Genomic DNA, 24,662 nt, shown 5'->3' with positions numbered 1-24,662 from the left:
GATTATTAGTAGAGCATTATTGTGAGGCACATGAGGTTATTAGTTTAATCTAATTGGCTAATCTTACTTTAATATTTAGTAGTGTTGAGTGATTATTGAAATAATTGGGCAGGGAGTGTAAAACATAATTGAGAATCAAGTTTCATGATTCTGACTTCCATTAAAATCAGTTGGAGTAAAAATTGAGTTCTCTAATTTGGCCTCCCAGTGGTTAGCACTGCTGCCCTGCAGTGCCAGGACCCCAGGTTCAAATCCCCATCAAAATCAGATTCCAGCCTAGAACTCCAGCGCTACAAGGCAGCAGCGCCAAGCCACACCTGTCCTTTCTGCTCATAGCAGAGGTGTAATATTTTGGGGATGATCCAATCAGATTAAGCAAAATGCAGCCCGATTTTACCGCATGTAAATCGAAAATTAATGGGGTTTTACAAATAATATTATATCTGCAAATCTTGGCTTTCCCTGCAGTAAACACACAGACATTATTCATCATTTGATAACTGCGCTGTCAGGTATGGCGCTGCCTTAAAGTTTCCATTGAACCTATGCTGCTTATTTACTATCACATGACCCCTAAGTCAACTTCTTCATTTTGTTTCACTGATTGCATTAATTCATTTGTGGTATTTTGTAATTGCCACCAATGAATAGGTACATCGTTATGCTAATTCAGCTTAAATTGATTCCCTTGGGTTATTTTAGTGTTGGAATGAGCAGCTCCACACACACATCCTCCGACAATGCTGCAAAGATCCTATTACCCCTGGGTACTGTAAGTATTTATTTGTATACCCTGATATACATACCAGTAGATGATCTTGTTCTTACTTTATTCATACACAGTTATATATTTATGTGTAAAGCAGAGGCGTAACTTGAAGCTTCTGGGCCCCGATGCAAAACTTGTAACAGGGCCCCCAACTATAATGCTTTACTCATAGTATTGGGCTCCCTATATGGAGAAGAGAGGCCTTATGGGCCCCCTAAGGCTCCTGGGCCCGGGTGCAACCGCATCCCCTGCATCCTCTATAGTTACGCCCCTGGTGTAAAGGTAAAATCACACATTCCCCAAACATTTTTTGACTGATCCTCTAATAGGCTCTTGGTAGTGTTGAGCAAACGTTTGAAAAGTTCAGTTCAGCTGGTTTGCCGAACTTTGACAAAAAGTTTGGTTTAGACCGAATTAGTTTGAACTGAACCAGAACTTCCCCAGTATCCCTAAAACTAGTGTATAACAGTGTTGAAAAGACGGTGGTGGTCCAATGTGGCTAACACTGTCGCCTTGCAGTTCTGGGGTCTAAGGTGCAAATCTGACCAAGGACAACATGTGTGTGGAGATTGTATGTTGTCCCTGTGTTTGTGTGTCTTCTTCTCCATAAATAAATGTAATAAATAACTATTGTTATGAAGAAAACAAAGCAAAATCAGGGAGAACATACAAACTCCATGCAGATGTTGCCCTTGGTCAGATTTGAACCATAAGACAGCAGCACTGCAAGCCAGCAGTGTTAACCACTGGGTCGTATTGGACCACCACCTTCTTATATTATTGGCCGGCTTGAGGTGACGTGACCCGGGGTACTGCATGAGTCAGAAGAAGATCAGGAAGGAGAAGATCTGGTAGGAAGCCTGCCTGGGGAGGAATAGGTAAGTATTGAATTTTATTTCCTAATGACAGAACCCCTTTAAGTTTGACCAAGTCAAACCGAACTCTTGGCAAAGTTTAACTGAAAACAAGGTTCAACTGTTCTGGTTCATTCAACACACAGAGGTGGCATAAAGGAGGGGGCTTAATTATTATTCAAAAGAGCAAGAAGCCGAGCAAAAACTGTTTAAGAGACTTAAGCTGTTTTTTATTTCTAAGAAACAGAAACAAACAAATAGAAGAGCAGGTGGTCAGATGATTCCTGGGGACTGTTCACCAAACTTCCTCTGCCGATTCATGATAGCCGGATCTTCACACTTCAATGCAAACTGTAAGAAACAAGTCAAATAATTAAGATAAAGGTGAAAAACATCTAAGAAGTGCAACAATGATTTCAAGTGTCGTTTCTTCTAAAATCTAGTTGTGCCCTTCAGATAACCCCTGGTCCCCAGGTTACCACCAACCATGGCCATTGCCTCCATAGTATCGCTAGATATCTACAGTGTTCCAATAATTCTGTCTAGAGGAGTATGGTGCAACCTTCCAATAAAGAAAGCAGGTCTGACCTGCTTTTCGGCACAGCTGGAGGCCAGATAACCTCCCCATAGGTGCCTCATGCTTATTCCCCTTAATGTACAGCTAAACAACTGCTCATCCCCCAGGCGCAAATGTTCCAGCATTGCTGAAGAAGCAGCCTGTGTGCCTCGAAATGCATTTTATTATTGGCTCACACTATGTAGAGAGAAGCTGAATATACCGTCTTGACTGCTGCTTTCTTTATTGGAGGGTTGTGCCATACTCCAGTTTTTAATCAGTCTTTCTTTCTGTCACGCCCGTACAGAACTGGCAATGTAACTAACACACAGATACTGACACAAAGTGCAGAGAACAGTCTGAAGGATGTGGACAGTAAAGAGCGCTGAATGAGGTGGCTATACAAAGGGTAGATAAGTAAATGGAAGCATATCCGAAGTTCTTTCCCTTGATCTGACCTGAGTGAAACTGATAACAGAGCAGAGCACCCACCCCGAAAAGGGCGACCCCATGGAATCTGTCGGCTGTGGCACCATAACACCTTCAATGGCCAGCAATGAAATGGAGTCACTGACTGTAATCTTTCATTTTGTGTCTTTGTGTGCCTACTTCTAGTACTGTGCTCATCTGGTTGGACAGCATCTCCATATTGATACATCACTTCTACCCACCTCCATTGCTTCAGGATAGCCACACATTCCCTTAAGCACCACGACACGGTTGCTCTACTCTCCACACCAGTTTCATTGCCTGCACCTAATAACATTTCCAGGCATAACCATTGCCTCAATGACATTGTCAGATATAAGCAGCTCCATTAACCCTTTGCAATCCAAGTTTGGATTCAGGGTTTCCTAGGGGCTTTCTCTTTCTACAATTATACAATGGCGCCGTCTGCTCACTAGAGCCAGTACTGCGTGATGGGGCATGCTGGAGAGGCCCACAACAACAGAGTGGCCAGTAATATACAGTAAGAATACCCTACCGGACGTCTTCTGACATCGGAGCTGTACAGCCTTCAATCAGAATGTCTTCAGACGTCAGACAGTGGATTGGAAAGGGTTAACACTGCTAGTCAATGCTAGTTTCCCCATAGCTTTGCCAGCCATAGTCAGTGCCCTCTAGTTCCCCCATAGCATAGCTAGACATAGTGCTCTCATGATATTTCCAGTTGTAGATAGTGCCTCCATAATATTGTCGGACATATTCAGTTTCCCCATAACATTACCATTGTCAGGTCTCCCATAACATTACAAGTCATAGTCCAATAACTTCTCCCATAATGTTGTCAGCCGCTCACGTCAGTCCCATAAAAGTACTAATGCTCTGTGCTCTGTTTGACTTCAAACATCTAATTTATCGCTGCAGGAACCTGAAACACTGGGGATTATATACTAATAGTGTTTAAATGTTAGACAGTGAAAACTAAGACTAGACAGTTGTAAAAGAAACCAGATTTATCCTGGAGGTTCTACTGAATAATAAATCTGTTTCATTTTAGGACTGTCTAGTCTAAATTTATATCAACTGTTAGTTGGCTTCATTTAATCCAAAAATTCTACCAAAATTTTTGTGCAATTTTTACTCTTTTTATGACAGAATGCCCCTGTATCTGAGGGCTCCGTCAGACGAGCGGATATACGCACATATAGGTGCAAATTTTCGCCCGCACATGAGGTGCCTTTTTTTTTCCACACGGAAAAATGCGCATAAGGCCTCCTGCACAAGGGCGGAAATTCTGCGGCGAGATTTCCTGCAGAATTTCCGCCCCTGCCCACCTGCATAGGATTACATTGCAGATGGCCGCGATTTGTCCGCATGAAAATACACGCAGAAAACAAATCGCGGCATGTTCTATTTCTGTTCAGGTGTCGCCATGGGCCTGCACAGAAATGTCACTCCTGGCGCCACAGCTCTGCTCTGTGCATGCGTCGGCTGGCCGGCAGCCGACACGTCAGAGAGCCGGAGCTGCGGGAGAAGGTGAGACCAGCACTGGTCCCTGCATGGGCGCAGGTCGGATCCCGATGCAGTCCCGTGCCCCTGCAGAGGCATGTGGCTCACCCGCTCCCAGCGTCTTCTCTCTGCGCTGTGTGCCGGCTGCCGGCCAGCAGGTGCATGCGCAGAGAGGAGCTGTCCCGTCACCGTTGACATTTCTGTGCGGGCCTCTGCGAGACCCACACAGAAATAGAACATGGCGCGATTTGTTTTCCGCGTGTGATTTCACGTGGACAAATCATGGCCATCTGCCTAGGATTGCGTTTTCTAATGCAATCCTATGGCAGCGGCCACGGGCGGAAATTCAGCGGGAAATCCTGCCCCGGAATTTCTGCCCGTGTGCAGGGGGCCTATATCCGCTCATCTGACTGAGCCCTGAAAGTGTTTAAGGCTGCCTGTCCACAGGCGTTGTGGTATCCCAGCCGCGGATCTCAACCGCTGGAGCCGCCGCCCAGGAGCAGGAGCCGGAAGACGGATCTCCGCTGTTAGCCTATCCGACAGATAGGCTGACCGCAAATAATTGTGGCAATTTGCAGCATGCTATGAATTGCCGGACGCGAACATAGAATCGCAATGATTCTCCGCTCGTGGACAGAGGGCCGGCGTTTTCCATAGGTATGCTATGGAAAGTTTCAGACGGTGATTCGCCAGCGATTTACTACTGACAGAATCACGCCCGTGGACAGGGGGCCTAAGGGCTCAGTCACACGGGCATTTTGACGGATGTTTTTCTGCAAGTAAAAAAGATCGCACTAGATAGAACCAAGGCTTTTCAATGTGATCGGTCACATGTGTGAATTTTACATGCAAAAAAACGCCTGCGGTGAAAATTATAGGACACGAACGCATGTAACTGGGGCAAACCGGTGTTTTTTGTGTATGTGAAAGGGTTTGACCTTGCGCTCAATGGGACCGGCGGCAGTAGCCCCGACCCCATTGAGAACATATAGTGAAGATCGCGATCCTCTGCCACAGCTCTCACATTGGCTGAGCACTGTGACCAATCACAGGCAGCTTTCAGTTATTGAATGACAGCTGAGAGCTGCCTCTGATTGGTCCCTGCGCTCAGCCAATTAGAGGCAGCACTCACCCATTCATGAATTCAATAGCTGAGAGCTGCCTCTGATTGGGCACAGTGCTCAGCCAATCAGAGGCAGCCCTTTCAGCAGACAGGAATTTTAAATCCCTGCCTGCTGAAAGCTCTTCATAGCAGTGCAGGAGAAGAGCCATCTGGATGCGGCTGAGCCCCAGCAGCTGCAGAGAGGTGAGTATACATTTTTTTTATTTTTTACACATTTTTGGATTGATTTTCAGGGAAGGGCTTATATTTTAGGTCCTTCCCCGGAAATCACTGCAGGGCTTGCCGGCAGCCCTTTGCTTTCAATGGAGTCGGCTGTATTGTCGGCTCCATTGAATTCAATGGCAGAACATCGCGCACAGCTGTGGCAGGAGATTTCTTCATCTCCGCGGGAAGTCCCATTTTCACTAAACACTGTGACAATGCTGTCACAGTGTTCAGTGACAAAGGGACGTCCTGCAGAGATACAAGAAATCCTGGGCCACAGCTGTCACAGCTGTAGCAGAGGATCGCAATGTTCTCTGTATGTCAATGGGGCCGCCGGCCCCATTGACCAGAGGTGAAACCCCTGGATGTGACAGCATCCAGGGGTTTCACATCCAAGGAATCCCCTGCTGCAGCTGTCACAGCCACAGCAGGGGATAGCGGGATGCACTCTTTTTGAGCGGATAACCGCTGCTAGGTGCGGTTTTTCCACTGTGACGCCTGCTTTGGTCACGCAAACTTTTCAACGCCTCAGTTATGCACACAGAAATTTGCACATCAAAACGCCCGTTTGACTGAGCCCTTATAGTCATAGTAAAAATGGCGCACAGCATATTTGACAATTTTTTGATTCAATTTGCATCAGAAAACTGTTAAATATTCAAAAGCAAATAAGCCCTATGATAGCAGAATTAGTATTCAAGATACAACAGTTTTCTGGCGCAAATTGTGACAATTGTGATCAAGCATGCTTTGCGGCACATTTTTTATGTTCGGACACTTTTTCCATCTTGTCTGAAAAAGGCCAATAGTGCAAAGGGGTGTGATTTAAGTTGCATCAAAAATTGCACCAAATTTTGGCAAATTGTGCCAAAATTTTAATGAAACATTTAGAGCAATTTGACTAATAGGTGGTCTAAAATTACTTCAGATGGTCTTAAAACTTGACAGTTACCATCCAGCATGTGCCACTGTGATAAATCTGGCACATTTTAATGATCTTTCATACTGGTGGAACTTGGTCGCAGCACACATCACAACAAGCGAAAATCTCTGCACCAAAATCCTCATGTCTTACTGCAGATTTTGATGCAGAATTGAAAATGGCTTTATTCTGCCAGCAATTCCGCATCAAAATCTTTATGTAGTCTTGCAGGTTTTGCTGTGGATTTCGGCAATGGCAGCTTCAGCTGCGTGTTGCAGTGCGTTCTGCAGTCAAATTGCGGCCTGTGTGACAGGCCCCTAAAACTATCTGTCCTAGTGTGCACTGTCTAATTTAGACAGTATTAATAAATGTGCCCTATTGTGTCCAGGCGCAGCAGTGCAATAGCTGTCTCACTAACTCTGGAACAATTTCTTTAGCAAATGCTGGGGGTTCTAACCCTATAATCCTCCTTCCTCCAACCCCGACAGCTGAAAAAACGACTTGTGTCATGTGACAATGTACTATAGTGATTTAACGGTGCCTCAAAGGTAATGAGAGCCTTACCCCTCTGTTTATAGATGTCAGGTGATTTTTAGTAATGTCTATAAAGGTCCTTACTTTCCTCTGGGTCCTCAGTTTCTTGGCCTTCCTCTTGTTTCTCAGTTTCTTGGCCTTCCTCCTGGGTCTCGGTTTCTTGGCCTTCCTCCTGGTAATTGGTTTCTTGGCCTTCCTCCTGGTTCTCGGTTTCTTGGCCTTCCTCCTGGTTCTCGGTTTCTTGGCTTTCCTCCTGGTTCTCGGTTTCTTGGCTTTCCTCCTGGTTCTCGGTTTCTTGGCCTTCCTCTTGGTTCTCAGTTTCTTGGCCTTCCTCCTGGTAATCGGTTTCTTGGCCTTCCTCCTGGTTCTCTGTTTCTTGGCCTTCCTCCTGGTTCTCGGTTTCTTGGCCTTCCTCTTGGTTCTCGGTTTCTTGGCTTTCCTCCTGGTTCACGGTTTCTTGGCTTTCCTCTTGGTTCTCGGTTTCTTGGCTTTCCTGCTGTTCCTCAGTTTCTGGGACCTGAGGCTCAGGGTCTACTTCTGGGACATCAGGCATGGGGTCTACTACTGGGACCTCAGGTTTAGGTTCTACTTCTGGCTCCACAGGTGTTGGGATTTTGTAACACCAAATGACCCCACTGATCCGTGAGTCGAAGCAGCAGCCTCTCCTGATACATTCCTGCTCTGGGATGCCCCCGAACCCGCAGTCTGTCCTCTCACGTGGTGCTAAAGTGCACTGAGCTTCATCTTGAAAAAAATGGGATAGGTTATGTGCAGTCATTGGCCAATGCTCCGTTAGCTATATACATCACAGTCGGTGAATAGAAACATTCTTGTCAATGTTCAGATGTTGAAAACTTTTGCTGTCTTTGGCTCACAAAGCTGCATATTGTTACATTGTGTAAGTGAAGGTAAAGCCAGCGACCTGGTGTCCAGAACATTATAGAGATCTGTGCTGCTCTGGATACATAACTCATTTTCAGCTATGTGGTTTCACATCTGCACTTGGGGTTCTGCTTATCTGCTCCATCCGGGGAGCAGGAAACGGGAATCCCCACAGCCGAATGGCTCTGTCTCTGGACGGAACTGAACAGCCCAGTCAAACCCCATTGACTGTAATGAGGTCTGTCTGCTTTCCACCCAGCTGCCTGGCTCTTGGATGGAAGAATAAGCTCTGGTATTTTGAGTTGGATCTGTGAAGGAACCTCTGACCAACGCAGATGTGAAACCAGCCTAACTACAACTGGGTCAGTGAAGGATTTTGTCAATGAATATCAACAACAATATTCAGTTCAATGACAGCAAGCAACAATACTGAACATGACAAGAATCTGGACAACTTATCGTTCTCTAGAAATAAACCATGAATCATTATATTGCATAACGACAAACAGAAATCTTAAAAAGTGATAAATTGAAATACAAAGTAAATTGTAGAACTTCCCGTCATAAAGGCGGGTCACTCTTGATGCCCAAGATGATGCAAGCGTAACCAGACGCAAGAGAATGTTCCGTCGCTGCCCGTCCACACGACGCCAGAGTATAGTATATGTACTGGCAGCCTCTCCTGCACCGACCACCATGGAAGGAAGCGAAGAGCCATGAGAAGTACACAGCAGACCAGGAACTCTGGAGAATGGCCAATAATGTAATCATATAGGCACATGCTCAGCCCTTCTCACTTGGGAAACAATTGGAAGAGCTGTCGACAGTTGTGAGGAGATAATGGGTGCCGTCAGGGGCGTAACTATAGAGGATGCAGGGGATGCGGTTGCACCCGGGCCCAGGAGCCTTAGGGGGCCCATAAGGCCTCTCCTCTCCATATAGGGAGCCCAGTACTATGAATAAAGCATTATAGTTGGGGCCCTGTTAAAGGTTTTGCATTGGGGCCCAGAAGCTTCAAGTTATGCCTCTATGCAGCATGGTTTAGGTATGGGTACGGGTACAGATAGAGGGGGGGGGGGGTCCAGCTCACCTTTTGCATCAGGGCCCCTGAGCCTTTAGTTACGCCCCTGGGTGCCGTCCTCACTAACAGACATTATCGTGCAGCTGCGGAGCCCGGGCCCAACCTGCGTTATATCCCTATGTCCCTATTACTGGTATCTTTTTGGGGGGACAAGGCTTCAGAGAAACTGCCAGTTATTATGTACCAGGGTATTGGGTACTTGGACTTCATTTTATCATTCAGGAAACTTTTCTGACTAGGTACATCAGCTGTATTGTGGCTTTTGTCAAATTTTTGGTCATATTCCCCAATAAAATTGGCCAAGGCCACTTACACCCAACTCACAACGACAAACTAATTGTGTCCATACAGTAATCTTTTTGTTGCCCTTGAAGACCAACTCCCCACGGTTTTCATTTAATCCCTCATTGTTAGTGGTAATGTAAGGACTCTACATAAAAATCTGGAAGATCTCCAACCCACCAAGACTTCCTGGACACAAGATCCCTTTTCTAAGAGCTGTATAAAAGGATAAGATATTTTTGTGACCTATGGGCAACATTTCGTAAGTGCCAATTTCCATAACCACAAAATCTCCTTACAGTCTCTTAAAGGGGTCACAAATCTAAACATATCCCCTATCCATTGGATAGAAGTTAACTTTGTGATAACTTAAAATCTGGAAGAATCTCCTACTTCAAAGAAGAGCACTAAATTAATACATGGACTGACGGGACTGGAATACCCAGAGAGGCTATCCAAATTTGGATTATTTACTCTAGAAAAAAGACGGCTAAGGGGTGATAAAATAACTATGTATAAATACATGAGGGGACAATACAAGGATCTCTCCCATGATCTGTTTATACCCAGGACTGCGACTGTAACAAGAGGGCATCCGCTACGCTTAGAAGAAAGCAGGTTTCATCACCAACATAGAAAGGGATTCTTTACTGTAAGAGCAGTGAGACTGTGGAACGCTCTGCCTGAGGATGTGGTGATGGCAAAATCCATAGAGGAGTTTAAAAGGGGACTTGATGTCTTTCTAGAGCAAAAGGATATTACAGGATATAAATCTTAGGCTAATTGTTAATCCGGATATACAGGCAGGTAGGAACTATTAGGGGTTGATCCAGGGAACAGTCTGATTGCCATTAGGGAGTCGGGAAGGAATTTTTTCCCCAAAAGGGCTAATTGGCTTCTGCTCTTGGGGTTTTTTGCCTTCCTCTGGATCAACAAAACAGGAGGCTAGACAGGCTGGACTAGATGGACATTGTCTTCATTCAGCCTTACGAACTATGTTACTATGTTACTTCAGTGGAACTACATTGTTATCAAACACAAATGGGGTAATTGGGCTTATGGTCATGGAAAGCACATGGAGAGGGAAAGACACACCAGGGCATTCTACTCATCTCGAGAGAAGTTTGGTGTCTGAAAACAAAAGTGTGGGAACATGGTTTTCAGACCAGGGCTTAATAATCAGGCAAGAATATTTGCCGGAGTATGCTTTTGCCCAATTATCGGGACTTGTAAAAGTGCAAATGATCAGTCAACAAACAAGCAACAAAATAATACCAATATAAAAGTGCTCAGTGGTCAGTTGTACAGGGGGTGGACAAAAATATGGAAACACTGAACGAAATGTTTGCCTTAAAATTGGTCTCTATATGTCTTGTTGAAATATGATTTATAATCCCATGTAATTTCAGTGGAGGTAATATGACAGAGATGCTGCTGGGCACATGTGAACATCTGTCCAAGCAACAAGATTCCAATGGTCAGGGTATTGAGCCACTCAGCTGCTGTTACCAGCTGGCTCCAAAAACTACCCAGAGCATGGCAAGAGGTGACATAAACACAAATTTGCTCTCAGCCAAAAGGAGCCAAAAGCTCAGTACTAATGGTTAATATCCCAGTGTTTCCATATTTTTGTCCACCATCTTCCAGGGCAAATAAGGATATATGCAGCTGACCAATGACGGCCCTATGGGGATGAATGATCTATGAAGGATCATTCGTCTCCTAATACAGTTTAAATCAGCCTCTATAACAGTCTGGTAGACAAGCGCCAATCTCGTTGATCGGCATTAGCCTACTGGAGTGCACAGCTCTGTGTAAAAAGGACCCTAGGACAAATCACAGATTCTACTGGGTGAATTAATGTCCGCAGGATACTCCAAGGCTGTAATCATCTACAGCAGGGGTATGGAGGAGTTTGACAACTCCGTTCCCGTAAGTCTTTGGCAGACGAAGACAACGAAGTGAACAGAGAATAGTAATTGTAATAACATATATGACACTTACTCACGACAGGACTAGCTCCGGTATGGAGAAGCTGCAGGGAGATGATGGTGAGGGCGAAGACGGAGAACACGTGCAGAGACATTGTAGTCTGTATACAGAGAGTTTATAATGATTGCCCAGACCGCGACGCCACTTTTATATATATCGGAGATATTTGTATTTTTAATGGGAACTATTTACTAAGGGAGCTGCTATATCTCCACATAATCCCCCACTCAATCCATCTCCCACGTACTTTGCAGACAGATTATTGTATTTACTAAGCATGGTTATAGACATATGGATTAATGCAAGAGAACACGTAAGACAAATATAAAGTTTAAGAACCATTAATTTCAAGTATACAGACAGCAAATAAAGACACCGGGTAATAGAGATGGGAACAAGTTAGAAGAGGAGGGCATCACCGAGCTGCCCGATGGGGTCATCTGCTGAGCGCCAATCGTTGGACTTACAATGGTCATAGACCATCCGGTCTACCCCAGGTGTAGAACAACCTCCATAGGTTTCCTATGACAGAAGTAGAGAGCTACTGGTGCACATAGTACCTTTGTAGTGTAACCATGGTATTACGTACGGGCTTGGGATACATCAGAGAAACTGGAGACATGAAGAACAAAGTTTGAGTATTTCTAATGAAATACTGAATAGGTTTGAAACAAACTGTACAGTGGTCAGTTTAACCAGGATAGCATAAGCCCTGTTTGATTAGTCCTTTTATGTTGTCCTTAGCCTGCTCGCTACTTAGAGTCTAATAACACATCATCCCTTAATAGCTTGCGTGTTCCACACTGCTTGGGGAGTGCTCTGCAGTATAAAGCAGGGTGGATGTAAGCTGTAACAATTCTAAGCTGAGAACAATAATGGTCGCCCACTGAGAAGTCTAATTTCCGTCTTGGCTATTAATAAGTGCGCACACTGTACTCCCGTCTTACAACCTACTACTTACACTTGTTGTTTAAAGTTTAGCCACTGCGCAACTACCGGAGGCGTCCTCTGTAGGGTTTGCAGGTTCTTGTGACTGATGTATGGAGTCACTACTTCTTTTCTCTATAGCAGCACTGGCCCGTCTTGTCCGAAAATACTGGCACCGTGCTATTCCATGCTTTCTACTCTAAAGTTCCTGCATCACCAGTCCTCTCAGGACATGTGCAAAAGTCCCATTCCTCCTCTTTACGACCAGGTGACCTGAAGACCACTAATCAGAAAATTGTTCAGGGTAAAACAACCCAGAGTTGCTGTTATGCAAACTGGACATTAGATGCCTATATAACATCAAGTTTTACCTTACGCTTTATTAATTTGCCAGCTATAATGATTATTTGATGCATTTTCACACACCCCGGTAGGGTAGCCCCTTCACCTTCTTTATTCCCTGGCATTCTTTGATCTTTACCAGTGCTGATGCAATAAGAGGTGCAGAGGGGACCGTTTCCTCAAGGCCTTGCTACCTCAGAGAGTACACAGGTCCCTCTGCTTTTCGATTACAATATTTAGACATTTGACGGGCCAAACATAAGGTGATAAAGGGTCATGTATAAGAAATAGAGAAACAAGTGATAGGTAGTAGAGGACAACCTAAAAGGTAGAGCACCACATGTGATATGTTGAGGGGGACACATGTAAGATGTTGGATAGACTCTTATGAGATGTTAAAGGAGAACATTTAAGATGTTGGAGGAAAACATGAAGGACGTTGGAGGACCAAACATAAGGTATTTGAGGTATACACATGTAACATGTTGGAGTAACATATGTTGATATTAGATTCCATGTCAGTTATTGGAGGGACACTTCTCAAACGTTAGAAGATTATTTGGAAGGTGTTATAGGGACACTTTCTTTTTCAGGTCTGCGGAACGAGAAAGTCTAAAAGTGGCTTTCTCACTAGCCACTTATAGACTTTCTTGTTCCACAAATTATTATGGATCAACCATATAGGTTGGACAGTCATTAGCCTGGCAGCACCCAAAAAATGATGCCCATCTCCTGTCTTACCATATATGAAACAATTCACCTGAAGAAACACTCGCACTCTATCACTGGATCCCCATTGGAGTAGCTCCACTTCCTTTTATTTGCAACTACTGTTCCCAGGCCTGAAATACCACACTTACTATGTTAAGCTACCTATTGTTATTGGTCTCTAGGTCAGGTCTTCATTTCTGAGATGCCACCTTTATACTTAAAAAAATTACGCCGCTTTGGCCTCATAGAGTCTTGTTCAAGTCAGACAACAAGACAAATCTATTTCATAGAATCATAGAATGGTAGAGTTGGAAGGGACCTCCAGGGTCAGCGGGTCCAACCCCCTGCTCAGTGCTGGATCACTAATACATCCCAGACAGATATTTGTCCAGCCTTTGTTTGAACACTTCCATTGAAGGAGAACTCACCACCTCCCGTGGTAACCTGTTCCACTCACTGATCCACCCTCACTGTCAGAAAGTTTTGAGGCTGAATGGTCATAATTTTTTTAAGGATAAAGATGATCAAATGCTGACATTTTCTAAGAATCTTCAGAGCCTTGGATGTCTTCTTTATTGAGTTATCTAGTCTTCTTGTATTAGAAGTACAGAACGAACACAAATTCAAAACCGATAAACTATAGCAAAGATAATAAAAATTCACATATAATAAAGAGCCCCTTCCACCCAAATGATTAAGCCTTACATACTGTCTGGTCTCTGCAGTTTTCAAGATGGTTATATCTTTTGTCAGCCATTAATCAAGTCAGCAGAGGCGTAGCTATAGGGGTGCAGAGGTAGCAGTCACTGGTGGGTTTTTAGGCTTAGAGGACCCAAAGGCCCCTCTATCATATAAGAGAACACCAGTATTATAAATGTCACATGGATGGATGGAGGCCATGTCACAGATTTTGCATTGGGGCCCCCTACATTTAGCTTCTACCTAATTTTTTAAGATTCAAGCAGTGCCCCTGACTCAATGAACTTCATAAAAGACCCAACGATGCAGAGAAAAGTTGTGCTGAACTTTTGCATATGAGTCCACGAGCCTTTAGCTACACCCCTGGAGTTGAGTCCCCCAGCACCCATCTGCTTACAAGGACTGTCCCCTGCACCCTCCTCTACCACTCCAGTCTTTATGTCAGTTTTGCATCTTACTTCTCTAGTTCCAGCCCTGTACTTTATGTCTTTACTAGAATTACTAAAGAGGCAAAAGGCATTCCTACACTGAGGAAAGTATGTCCATGTAACAGCCCACATGCATTATAAGAATTACAGTAGTAAGGCAAACCCCTCTTCATAGGACTTTCATTCATTTCAATAGATGGAGTAAACAGAAGAAAAGCTACAGTAAACAAGCACCAATTAACATAGTTTTCTATTAGTGCTCCTTACAATGGGCATATTGTAAAGAGATACTTAAAGGAGATGTCTCGAGGAAGCAGTTAATTTTTTTTTTTGCCCAGTCCCCCCCATTAAACACACATTACTAAGCCCCCCTGTAAATGACATTTCTAGCTGGTTTCTACTTACCGTTCCAGCGTTTCAGCAAGTTATAAAAGTTTCCTCAAGATGGCCGCCGGCTCTTTCCCAGTCGCTCGCTGCAGCCCGACGTGCGCGCTCCCGAGACGCCGCCAGCTGTGTCTCCATGGCAACCGGACGCATCGCAGCCGCCGACCAGACGCCCCGCAGCCGCCGACCAGACAGCAGGTAACCGGCGCTAGCCCCCGGCTCCCCAGCGCTAGCTCCCCCGGCGCAGCGACAGCCCCCCCCATCGCAGCGACAGCCCCCCCGGCCTAGCGCTAGCTCCCCCGGCGCAGCGACAGCCCCCCCGGCCTAGCGACAGCCCCCCCGGCCTAGCGACAGCCCCCCCCCATCGCAGCGACAGCCCCCCCGGCCTAGCGCTAGCTCCCCCGGCGCAGCGACAGCCCCCCCGGCCTAGCGCTAGCTCCCCCGGCCTAGCGACAGCCCCCCCGGCCTAGCGCTAGCTCCCCCGGCGCAGCGACAGCCCCCCCCGGCCTAGCGCTAGCTCCCCCGGCGCAGCGACAGCCCCCCCGGCCTAGCGACAGCCCCCCCGGCCTAGCGACAGCCCCCCCCCATCGCAGCGACAGCCCCCCCGGCCTAGCGACAGCCCCCCCCATCGCAGCGACAGCCCCCCCGGCCTAGCGACAGCCCCCCCCATCGCAGCGACAGCCCCCCCGGCCTAGCGCTAGCTCCCCCGGCGCAGCGGCAGCCCCCCCCGGCGCAGCGGCAGCGCAGCCCGGCGCAGCGGCAGCCCCCCCCGACCCATCACTTACCTGGGAGGCTTCTCGGGGCTGCTGGGCTGGGCTGGGCTGGTCTTCTCCGCTGGGCAGCTCCAGTTTCTGCACCTTCCTCTAACAGAGGATGGTGCAGAATGGCCGCTTCAGCGCGCTCCCGAGCAGTGACAGCTCGTCTGCGCATGCGCAGAAGAGCTGTAGCGGGGAGCACACTGAAGCGGCTCGTGCTGAATGGAGAAGACCGGACTGCGCAAGCGCGTCTAAAAAAGCAAGCTGCCAGCGAATTTAGACGGAACCATGGAGACGAGGACGCTAGCAACGGAGCAGGTAAGTGGAATAACTTCTGTATGGCTCATATTTAATGCACAATGTATATTACAAAGTGCATTAATATGGCCATACGGAAGTGTATAACCCCACTTGGTTTCGCGAGACCACCCCTTTAAGACCCATTTACACTGACCAGCAGTAATGAGTACCCATTGACAAAGCATATCAACTGGTGCTAGTTTGCCACAGTTCAAAGACATGGTACATAATTGGCTTTATGCGGATGAATGACTTTTAATACACTCATAATAATATATGCCTGTATCCCATAGTTAAGGGTTCCAGAGTCCTGGTCAAGATGTATGAAAAAGAAGTTCTGGCCTGCATAGGAAATGAAAGTGTGGAGAAGGGGCCATGTTTTTAGAGGTGAACATACACTGGGATAGCGGGAGCTAGCCTTGTACGGTGCAGTAATCCCCCCACCAACCATCGCCATCAATATTCTGGTATAGTATATAGTATAGCCAAAGTTGTGCCACAAAGGGGAAGCCGGCTACTTAATGGGCTAGTGACTATGAGGCAGAGACAATCGCAAATTGAAGCATAATCCTAGGAAAGAACTGGCCTTATACCAGAGATTTCAACAATGACAGACGTCAGCATGAGTCTAATAGAATAAGGGCATCTGATATAAGAAGTAACTGATATTGAGATCACTGTCGAATAGCAAAGAAGACTCCACTAAAGATTATGGCCATATCTTAATGTTGCCAGTATGTATGTGTTAAATTCCTTCCGCATTCAGTATATACTTCTGCATTACTACATGCTGCACTGCGGTATTTGCTGCTAAATGTATAGTAAAGAAGCAGTTAACTATAACTGCTGCCTCAGTCTTCTTGCACCCATTACACCTGGAGAGAGATAACCACCATCCTTCTGTAAAGTCTGGCTCTTCAATTGTCATACCTTTTCGTGAGAACCATAAAGCATGTAGTACCTCTGTTATCCTGATATGCAACCATTATGCTTATCGTGCAAGTACATTTAAAGGGGTATTCCAGGCATTTGCAATTGATCTATCTTCAAGATAGGTCATAAATAGTTAATCGGTGGGGGTCCACTACTTGGGATCCCAGCTGATCCTCCTGATGAAATCAATGGGAATGATGCCTTCCATCCGGCTTCTCATTGCGATCAGAACTCTGACCACTGATGTGGACATCTGGATGACTACACTGACAGCGGGCCAGAAGATCACCTGGTTGGTGGGGATACCGAGCAGTGAACTCCCACTGATCAACTATTGATGACCAATCATAAGGATAGGTCATCAATTATAAATTCCCAGAATACCCCTTTAAGTTACAACTACTCGTTATCACCTTGATGTTATTCTTGCCTGGTTGTGCCTCTTAATATTCATCTCAAAGGGGCATCATGGCGGCATCAGAAAGTACATCCATATTAATGGAACACGGTACCAAGGAGAGTGGAGAGAACAGCCATGGGTGGATTTGAGGAAGTCAGTGAGACATTGTCTAAGCATTCCCCATCGTTGCACACATAAAAGTGCCAAAAGGAGAAGTCAGAGGATGGTTGGGCCGTCCGAACACAACATACTGCACATACACAAAAAGCAGTTATAATACCAAATGGTATACACATTAAAAAGTGAGTTTTATTGATTTTTCTATGGCCATCCAATAATCCAGAATATTTGATGATCCAGAACCCATTGATGCTGGGTTAAAGGAATTATATTGTATATATTATCTATATCGCCATCACCTCATATCTATTATTGTTATTCAGATATAGTAGTAACAATAAGTAATGCAGACATTAGACAGATATAACCGAGGTGAGTCCAGCTCCAGCGAGGTCCACAGCTGCTCGTTGGGGTGGTTCTCTGAGTGGTCGTTGAGGAGTTGGAAGTCACAGGCTCTTCCACCAGTACGGCACCACCAGCACCTGAAGCTTGTGTACCTATTAATGATACCAATAGGAGAAGCTATTGTCAGACGTACCACAAAACCTGACCTGTCCGTCCCAAACCCTGACCTGTCCCACCACCACCATGCCTTATTACATGAACTGTCAGGGTTTCTAAACATGCCCTTGTATAATAAATCTGATGCAACCAAATCACAAAAAGTATTTCATAAAACATCACCTTATATGCAAATTACTACTGAAAAGTCATCTTGGTGGCAACAATATCAGGAAGAGTCGTACAGTCCAGGTGCCAGTCCTGTCTTTACTGACACCCATCAGCCACCCAATGCTGGCACAAGCCTCCTGCAAGGCTTATGCATGCACTGTTGCATTGTACAGATGTGCCATTGCAAAAGCACCAGGCGTTAGTGCAGTATGGGGATGTGCTAGCACAACTACGCTATTTACGTATCACGGCCGCCTTTCAAACTGAAAGGCAGTGACCGCGCTACACAAATAGCTTCAGCAGGAATTGTAGTGGACCGTCCACCAAGGATGGTGCTGCTACATCTGTACCTCCTGATCTTGCGCCGTGTAGCACGGTGTACTGTGACCAGCTTTATCCCTGTATAATGAAGTTAGGACTCCTATTCTGACAGTCTTGGCTCATGATTTTTGTCTATTTTTCTTGCCTGGCTATCCTATTTTGTTGGTTAGCTCCAAGCTTTGCATGTTTGTATCTGAGCATGTTTGCTACTTCACCACACACCGATATTTGATGGGCAAATGCTCCTTTGACCAAAAGCTGTTCCCTCTGATCTCATTCCTCTTCCCCACACATAAACATGCATGCTCAGCTTGGCCGAGTACTCAATGGAGAAAGGGGCAGCTGTAGACACCTCTCTCAAGAACAAAGTAGCCGGCATGTAGACATTCAACTGTCTGATCCTTCTTTCTCCGTTGGGGAAGAGTCAAGACTCAAGACTCATCGGGTATGGTGGACATTCATTTGATGTGTATGGGCATTTCAACACTTGTTCCATTAAAGGGGTTGACCCGCGCCGAAACGTTTTTTGTTTTTTTTTCAATAGCCCCCCCCCCGTTCGGTGCAAGACAAACCCGATGCAGGGATAAAAAAAAAAAACGGGTAGTACTTACCCGAATCCCCGCGCTCCGGTGACTTCTTACTTACCTTGCGAAGATGGCCGCCGGGATCTTCACCCACGGTGGACCGCAGGTCTTCTGTGCGTTCCATTGCCGATTCCAGCCTCCTGATTGGCTGGAATAGGCACACGTGACGGGGCGGAGCTACGAGGAGCAGCTCTCCAGCACGAGCGGCTCCATTCAACACAGAGAAGACCGGACTGCGCAAGCGCGTCTAATCGGGAGATTAGACGCTGAAAATTAGACGGCACCATGGAGACGAGGACGCTAGCAACGGAGCAGGTAAGTGAATAACTTCTGTATGGCTCATAATTAATGCACAATGTACATTACAAAGTGCATTAATATGGCCATACAGAAGTGTATACCCCCACTTGCTTTCGCGGGACAACCCCTTTAATTCTTCTCCATTACTGATGCAACTGCCTGAAAGTAAGACATGACACAACTTCTAGGCTCATCTGCTGTCTACTGTCAGGTATTTACTGAGGTCATATGTCTACCCACTGCTATTTTCCGCCACAACTATCTAGTTCATCTATGTTCCACATCTACTGAGGACTCATCTATCTGTCCACTGCCAGTTATATGCCACCACTGCTAGACCACCTACCATCACATTGCATCCTACCAAGGAATACTCAGGGATCTCTCCCACCATGCGGCATGGCAAAAGGTCGCCAAAGCTGCAGTGCCGTGTTACATCTGCTGTGTTTGGCCTCAAGGGCAACAATCTTCTCCTCAACTCCCACCAAATAGTCTAGAAATATCCCCACCAAATTGTCCAGAGATCCTCCGGTCCTTACATAGTAGCTGGAAACTTTATAAGAGTGAAGGCAGAAATAAGCAGAGCCAGGTCTATATCTTACTTGTAAATCTCCATGGCCTGTCGCCAGCCTTCTTATGTCCAAATTATACAGTTCTAACTTGTGTCAACTGGAAGAACATTATTCTGATTGCACTGGGAGTGGTGCAAGGTGGGTGCAGCTGAGTATTACAGTTTCACTTTGCAAAATGATGATGTTAAAATTGCTTTTTTTAGGGTGATCCAATAACTCCTTTTGATATTGTAGCGGCATATGCTGACCAGCAGAAGGCACTGTCCTTTGCATTCTTGCTCATATGGCGCCCTCCTGGTAATCAACCACCATGAAGATTTTGGAGGATGCCACTACTGATGGATGGAGAAAAATCTCAAAAGAGGTGGCAATGGGGAAAGTGAAACCTTAGGGGATATATGGCACCAAGACTCCAGACAGAAGCTGAAGTTTCTGGAATATCACTTTAAAACTTATCTCTTTTTCCAATAATGAAATAAAACATTTGTTGAGCGCATTTACCGTTTTCTGTTTGTGCAGATGTAGTACTTTGGGTCGTGGCTGCTGTTGTTGGCCAAGGGTTGAAACACCACTTAGCATTTAAGATTTTATTGTCAAAACAGCATCCCCTGCTTATACATGCGTCCATACTTATGCCTGGAAATCCACAGTCTTGCCTCTTATTTGCGGGAACTTCGCATTCTATAGGAGAGTGAAAAACAAATACATTTCATTTGCATGCAGCCAAATATTACAGCGGGACATTTCAGCAATCTGGGTTTTTCGGCATTTAGAGATACATTTTACGAACAGCATAGTTGATGAATTAGTGGTAATTAAGAACTTACCAGGGCCAGCCAGCGAGAGGCCGATGAATGTGAGGACTAATAACGCCTGCGGATACATTGTTATATCGGCGACCTAAAATAGAAACACTTCATTATTGCAAACACGTAGAAAAATAGCATGTTAATGGCAGATGTACATATGAGAGCGGGGAAACCTGGGATATACAGAGCATCAGTCGCCTCTTCTGACATGACTGTTTTACTAAATTCTTGTCTTCTCCATGAAATAACAATTCTGGAGAATCTTCTTTTGGAACTCTATATTCTTATTCTGTTACTCCTCCTGTATGAATAGACTGACAACTGGGTGTTACTATCCTCCTTGTCACTTGGGTGTGCTCTTCACGGTCTGGTATGGTTAGAGGATGATCGGACAATGGCCAAGTTTGCAGGCAGGGGCAGATTGGGAACTTAAAGTGGCTTCATTTTATAAGTAGGTCCAAATTACTAGCAGGGGGTCCAACACAAGTAGTACCTGATGTTGGATCTGTGCTCTGAGATGTTATCCATTTGTTGCATGTTTCTGTGGTCTGGATGAGCTGAGCGCAATTGCAGCAGCTCAGCTGTTTATCATGTTGGAAAGAAAGCAGAAGGGGGCGTTTTAATTAAATGAGATGCCACAGTTGCATGATGATCATACAGGCGCTAGCACCACCTCCATGGTCTGCAGCCACACTGCCCTCTGTAATGAGCCCATTGGAGTGCAGCGGGTCCAGACATCTGCCCAGGTGCTCATACTACCACTACGTGACCAGGGTATTAGTGCAATATGTCAACACCGGAAGTATGGCTTGGGCTGCCTGAGCTAAAACTAACGCCCATGTCATGCCCCAAAAACTTCCCATTGGCTGACACCAACACACCTTCTCCACACAGCCATGCCCACCTCACGCCCATATGCAAGCTCTGACGCATTTTCTCCCTGTTTGTCAGCTGCGGATTGACTCGCGTGGCGTGTCACAGGGGGCTGGACTTCAGCACCGCAGACATCTCTGCTCTGCCAGCCATTGCCTGTCAATCAGCACCAACACTGGGACCCCGCCATTATAGAAAGGTGCCCGGTTTATTAAATGATGGCCAGCCTGGAACCCCTGGACGCCGGGGGGTTTCTTCACCAATGGACACATCTGTTAGGCAATCTGAATATAGGGGTGTGACCGGAGCATTCTCTCTAACTCAAGCCGGCCAAACTATGTCTCCACCCATACTTCAGGTGGAGACACACTGCACTAATATCCCTAACCAGACCGACCCGTAACCTGACCGGCCTACCAGGATTTCTTGCCGTACAGTCCATGGTTAGTCATCCTCTGTGTGTAGGATATACAACCTTTGAAAAGGCGAATGGTAACACCCAGTTGTCAATTTATTCAGAAGAACAGCACAGTGCAAATGACTATGCTCCTAAAATGTTATTTTATGGGAAATACAAGTATTAATTAAAACAGCAATTTTAGGGCAGATCCTTTTTAACAATGTTTTTTATCAGCAATCTACATTGATTACATGTTGACCTCTGTTTTTAGACCTTTCGTATTATCAGTTGTGGAAATTTCGGCTACTTCTTTTGATGGGTGTTACTTTGCCAAACCAAGTGCAAACATCTTCTCTTGCCACTTTGATGTCCTTTTTCTGACCCATTTCACTCATCATTGAGCATATAAATGGGAGATGGTACAATGCTTCAGCAGTACCAGCTATTAGATGGTAACATTCCTGCAAGTAAATGTCTGATCTTTTAACAGACCTTGTAACACTGACTGGGAATACAAGCCAGAAGGAAAAGATGACCATGTACAGACAGCTGATTGGTTTTTTTTTTTGCCGTTCGTGTACAGGAGGCTGCTGGTGGGAGGCCTATGATGTGGGTCTCAAGGGGTATAGTTTCTCCAAGTATGTGTTAGCACTCTTAAATGCCATGCATGCTCTTCTGGAAAATTTAGTATGCAAATGTGAAGACATTACAATGCACCCACATGGCCTTATAATTTTCCTTACACCTTGCAGGTGGTCTCCAAAGGCATAAACTATACACCTTCTGACCTACATCATAGGCCACTCACCCAACAACCTACTGCACACTGATGAGAGTCAAAAGCTTTGAAACCGTCTGTCTGTCCATGGTTATCTTTTCTTCTGAAGACGACTCTGGTTTTGACTTAGATTCCTGGTCACATTACAAGGCTTATTAAAGGTCAGACCTTTTATTTTAGCAAATCTACTATCTAATAGTTTGCGCTGCTGAGGCAATGTACCATATCCCATTTGCATGCTATATTTCCCAGAAGAGCACGCATGGCCTTCTAAGTCTCCTCACACCTACCAGGTGCTCTCACAAAGATCTACTATACCCCTCCCGACTCAATCACTGACACACCTTACAGCGCCCGGCTGACAACCTGTGATCATGTTTTTTAATCCCTAGATTAAGGGTTTACAACCTTTTCTGGCCCGACGGCCATATTGTTAGATTGTGCCACTCCCAAGGGTTCCAATAAAACATAGGGGATTCTCATCTTAGACTTTTTTGTCTCTGTAATAAAGTATCTTATAAGTGGGTGTTTTTTACTTCTAGGACTCTCTCCTATTAGGAAACTTCATATAACAAAACAAGCAAAGGAACGACCTGAACCAAGAAATCAGCATAAATCTCAGAAGGAAGTTGAACGACTTAGCATAAGTAGAAACACGCACCCATTGCCTGTGGCCATCACTACAGCACATGGGTGCATGAACGTAGGTGTAATCACAGGTGAGGTGTCTAGCTGCAGAACCAAGATGAGCGGTTGGCAGAGCCAGTCACCACATAGGGTCTAAGGTTGAAGGGTACATTCTGAAACATGCCATGGGCACCAATAGAACTTTTTACCACCCGTGCCGGAGATCTAAGGTTTTAAAGCAGAACCTTGGATGAACACCTCCTTCATTTACTGGATCAACATCGGTCTTTTAAACTTTTCTATTTTCATACAGTAGGGGCATACTGTACATTCTTGCAAATACTCCAAATACAACTTCCCCCGAATACCCATAGCCACCAGTAATATTTAGAAGTGTATGGTGGTATTATTTGGAATTGGATTGTAGTATTACATGGCAGTATCATGTGAGATCTTTAAGAGAGTATTATTTGGGTGATGGATATAATTTGGGCACTGTACGTTGATATTAGCTAGGTTGCATATGGCATTATTGCCTTGCACTATGTGATAGTATGGTTTTGAGTCAAGCAAGCAGGAGTCTCTAATTTGCTTGTTGCCCAGGTCCCCATTATCTCCACATTTGTCCTTAAATACAAGTATATATGAAAAAGAATAGAACAATACCTGCAGCTCTGATTGATGCTCCCTCTTGGGTGCTCGTCTCAAATATACTGTGACACAATGAGATTACAAAGATAGAGGATGATCCAAAACGAGAACCCGGAACTGAACAAAATGATGTTCATTAATTTATGTCCTCAGAATCGGCCTGCCCGAAAGGTTAGTATAATGATATTAATTAATACAGAGAATATCTCATACCCTTCTGAGTAATAGCGATCCACGCCTTGTTTATCATCAGCAGTAAAACTTGTTTTTATTGAAGACGCGTCCGTATTACAACACACGGCGGCTTGCCAGAAAAGATCTCAAAATCATACGTGAATAATTCCTCCCCCTCCCACCCGAAAGTTGATGCTTGAATGGGTTGGAAAGCCCCCATAGATAACCAATGGAATTTATATCTCTAGCCAACATCTGTGCAGAAGAGGTTTCAATGTATGACCAGATAGCAGCCAGCTATGTACACTTCTAAAGACATCACAGTGATTAGAGAATTACTGACCATACCTTCTTCTTCAGGCTTATATTCTCTCCAAGGTCTAACTCTATAGAGGGATACATCTCTCCCGTGGAACCCACGCCCCCATGACAGGTATTATTACTGATGGGGGCATTAGGGGACATTATTGTGTGGAGCCGTAGGTAATAGAAGTAGTAGAAGGGGTAACTACTACTGTGAACTGGCTACTAAAAGCAGAACCTTATGTGGGACCTAATAACGTTCTGATGCACTATGGATGGTGAGGTTGTAGAGACCTGTGGGAAATGTAGAGAGGATCCTGGAAAAGCAAGGAGCCAAAACAGTTTGTATATCATATTCTGCAGAGGCAAGTTGAGGCCAACAGTAGTTGGTTGGCATGCCGGTTTGGGTTGGATGAAGAAGAAGAGGAAAGTGAACACTATTCCTAA

The 24,662-nt window shown here is 45.3% G+C and overlaps 1 protein-coding gene across 1 annotated transcript in view; it reads right to left on the bottom strand.

Moving 5' to 3' along the window:
* Nucleotides 1-1,897: 1,897 nt before the first annotated feature.
* The window catches only part of LOC136626476 (integumentary mucin C.1-like), a 49,667-nt gene continuing 26,902 nt past the window's right edge, over nt 1,898-24,662 (bottom strand). Inside the window, exons 8-10 of the mRNA XM_066601537.1 lie at nt 11,165-11,252; nt 6,946-7,659; nt 1,898-1,974 (exon numbers count right to left, since the gene is read on the bottom strand). Coding sequence (XP_066457634.1) covers nt 6,974-7,659; nt 11,165-11,252 — 774 coding nt within the window. The 3' untranslated portion in view covers nt 1,898-1,974; nt 6,946-6,973. The remainder of the gene's footprint in view (nt 1,975-6,945; nt 7,660-11,164; nt 11,253-24,662) is intronic.

Source organism: Eleutherodactylus coqui, chromosome 4 (genome assembly GCF_035609145.1).
Source record: "Eleutherodactylus coqui strain aEleCoq1 chromosome 4, aEleCoq1.hap1, whole genome shotgun sequence".
Lineage (NCBI taxonomy): Eukaryota > Metazoa > Chordata > Amphibia > Anura > Eleutherodactylidae > Eleutherodactylus > Eleutherodactylus coqui.
Note: the sequence above shows the minus strand (reverse complement) of the source record. Positions and strands in the feature narration are given on the sequence as shown.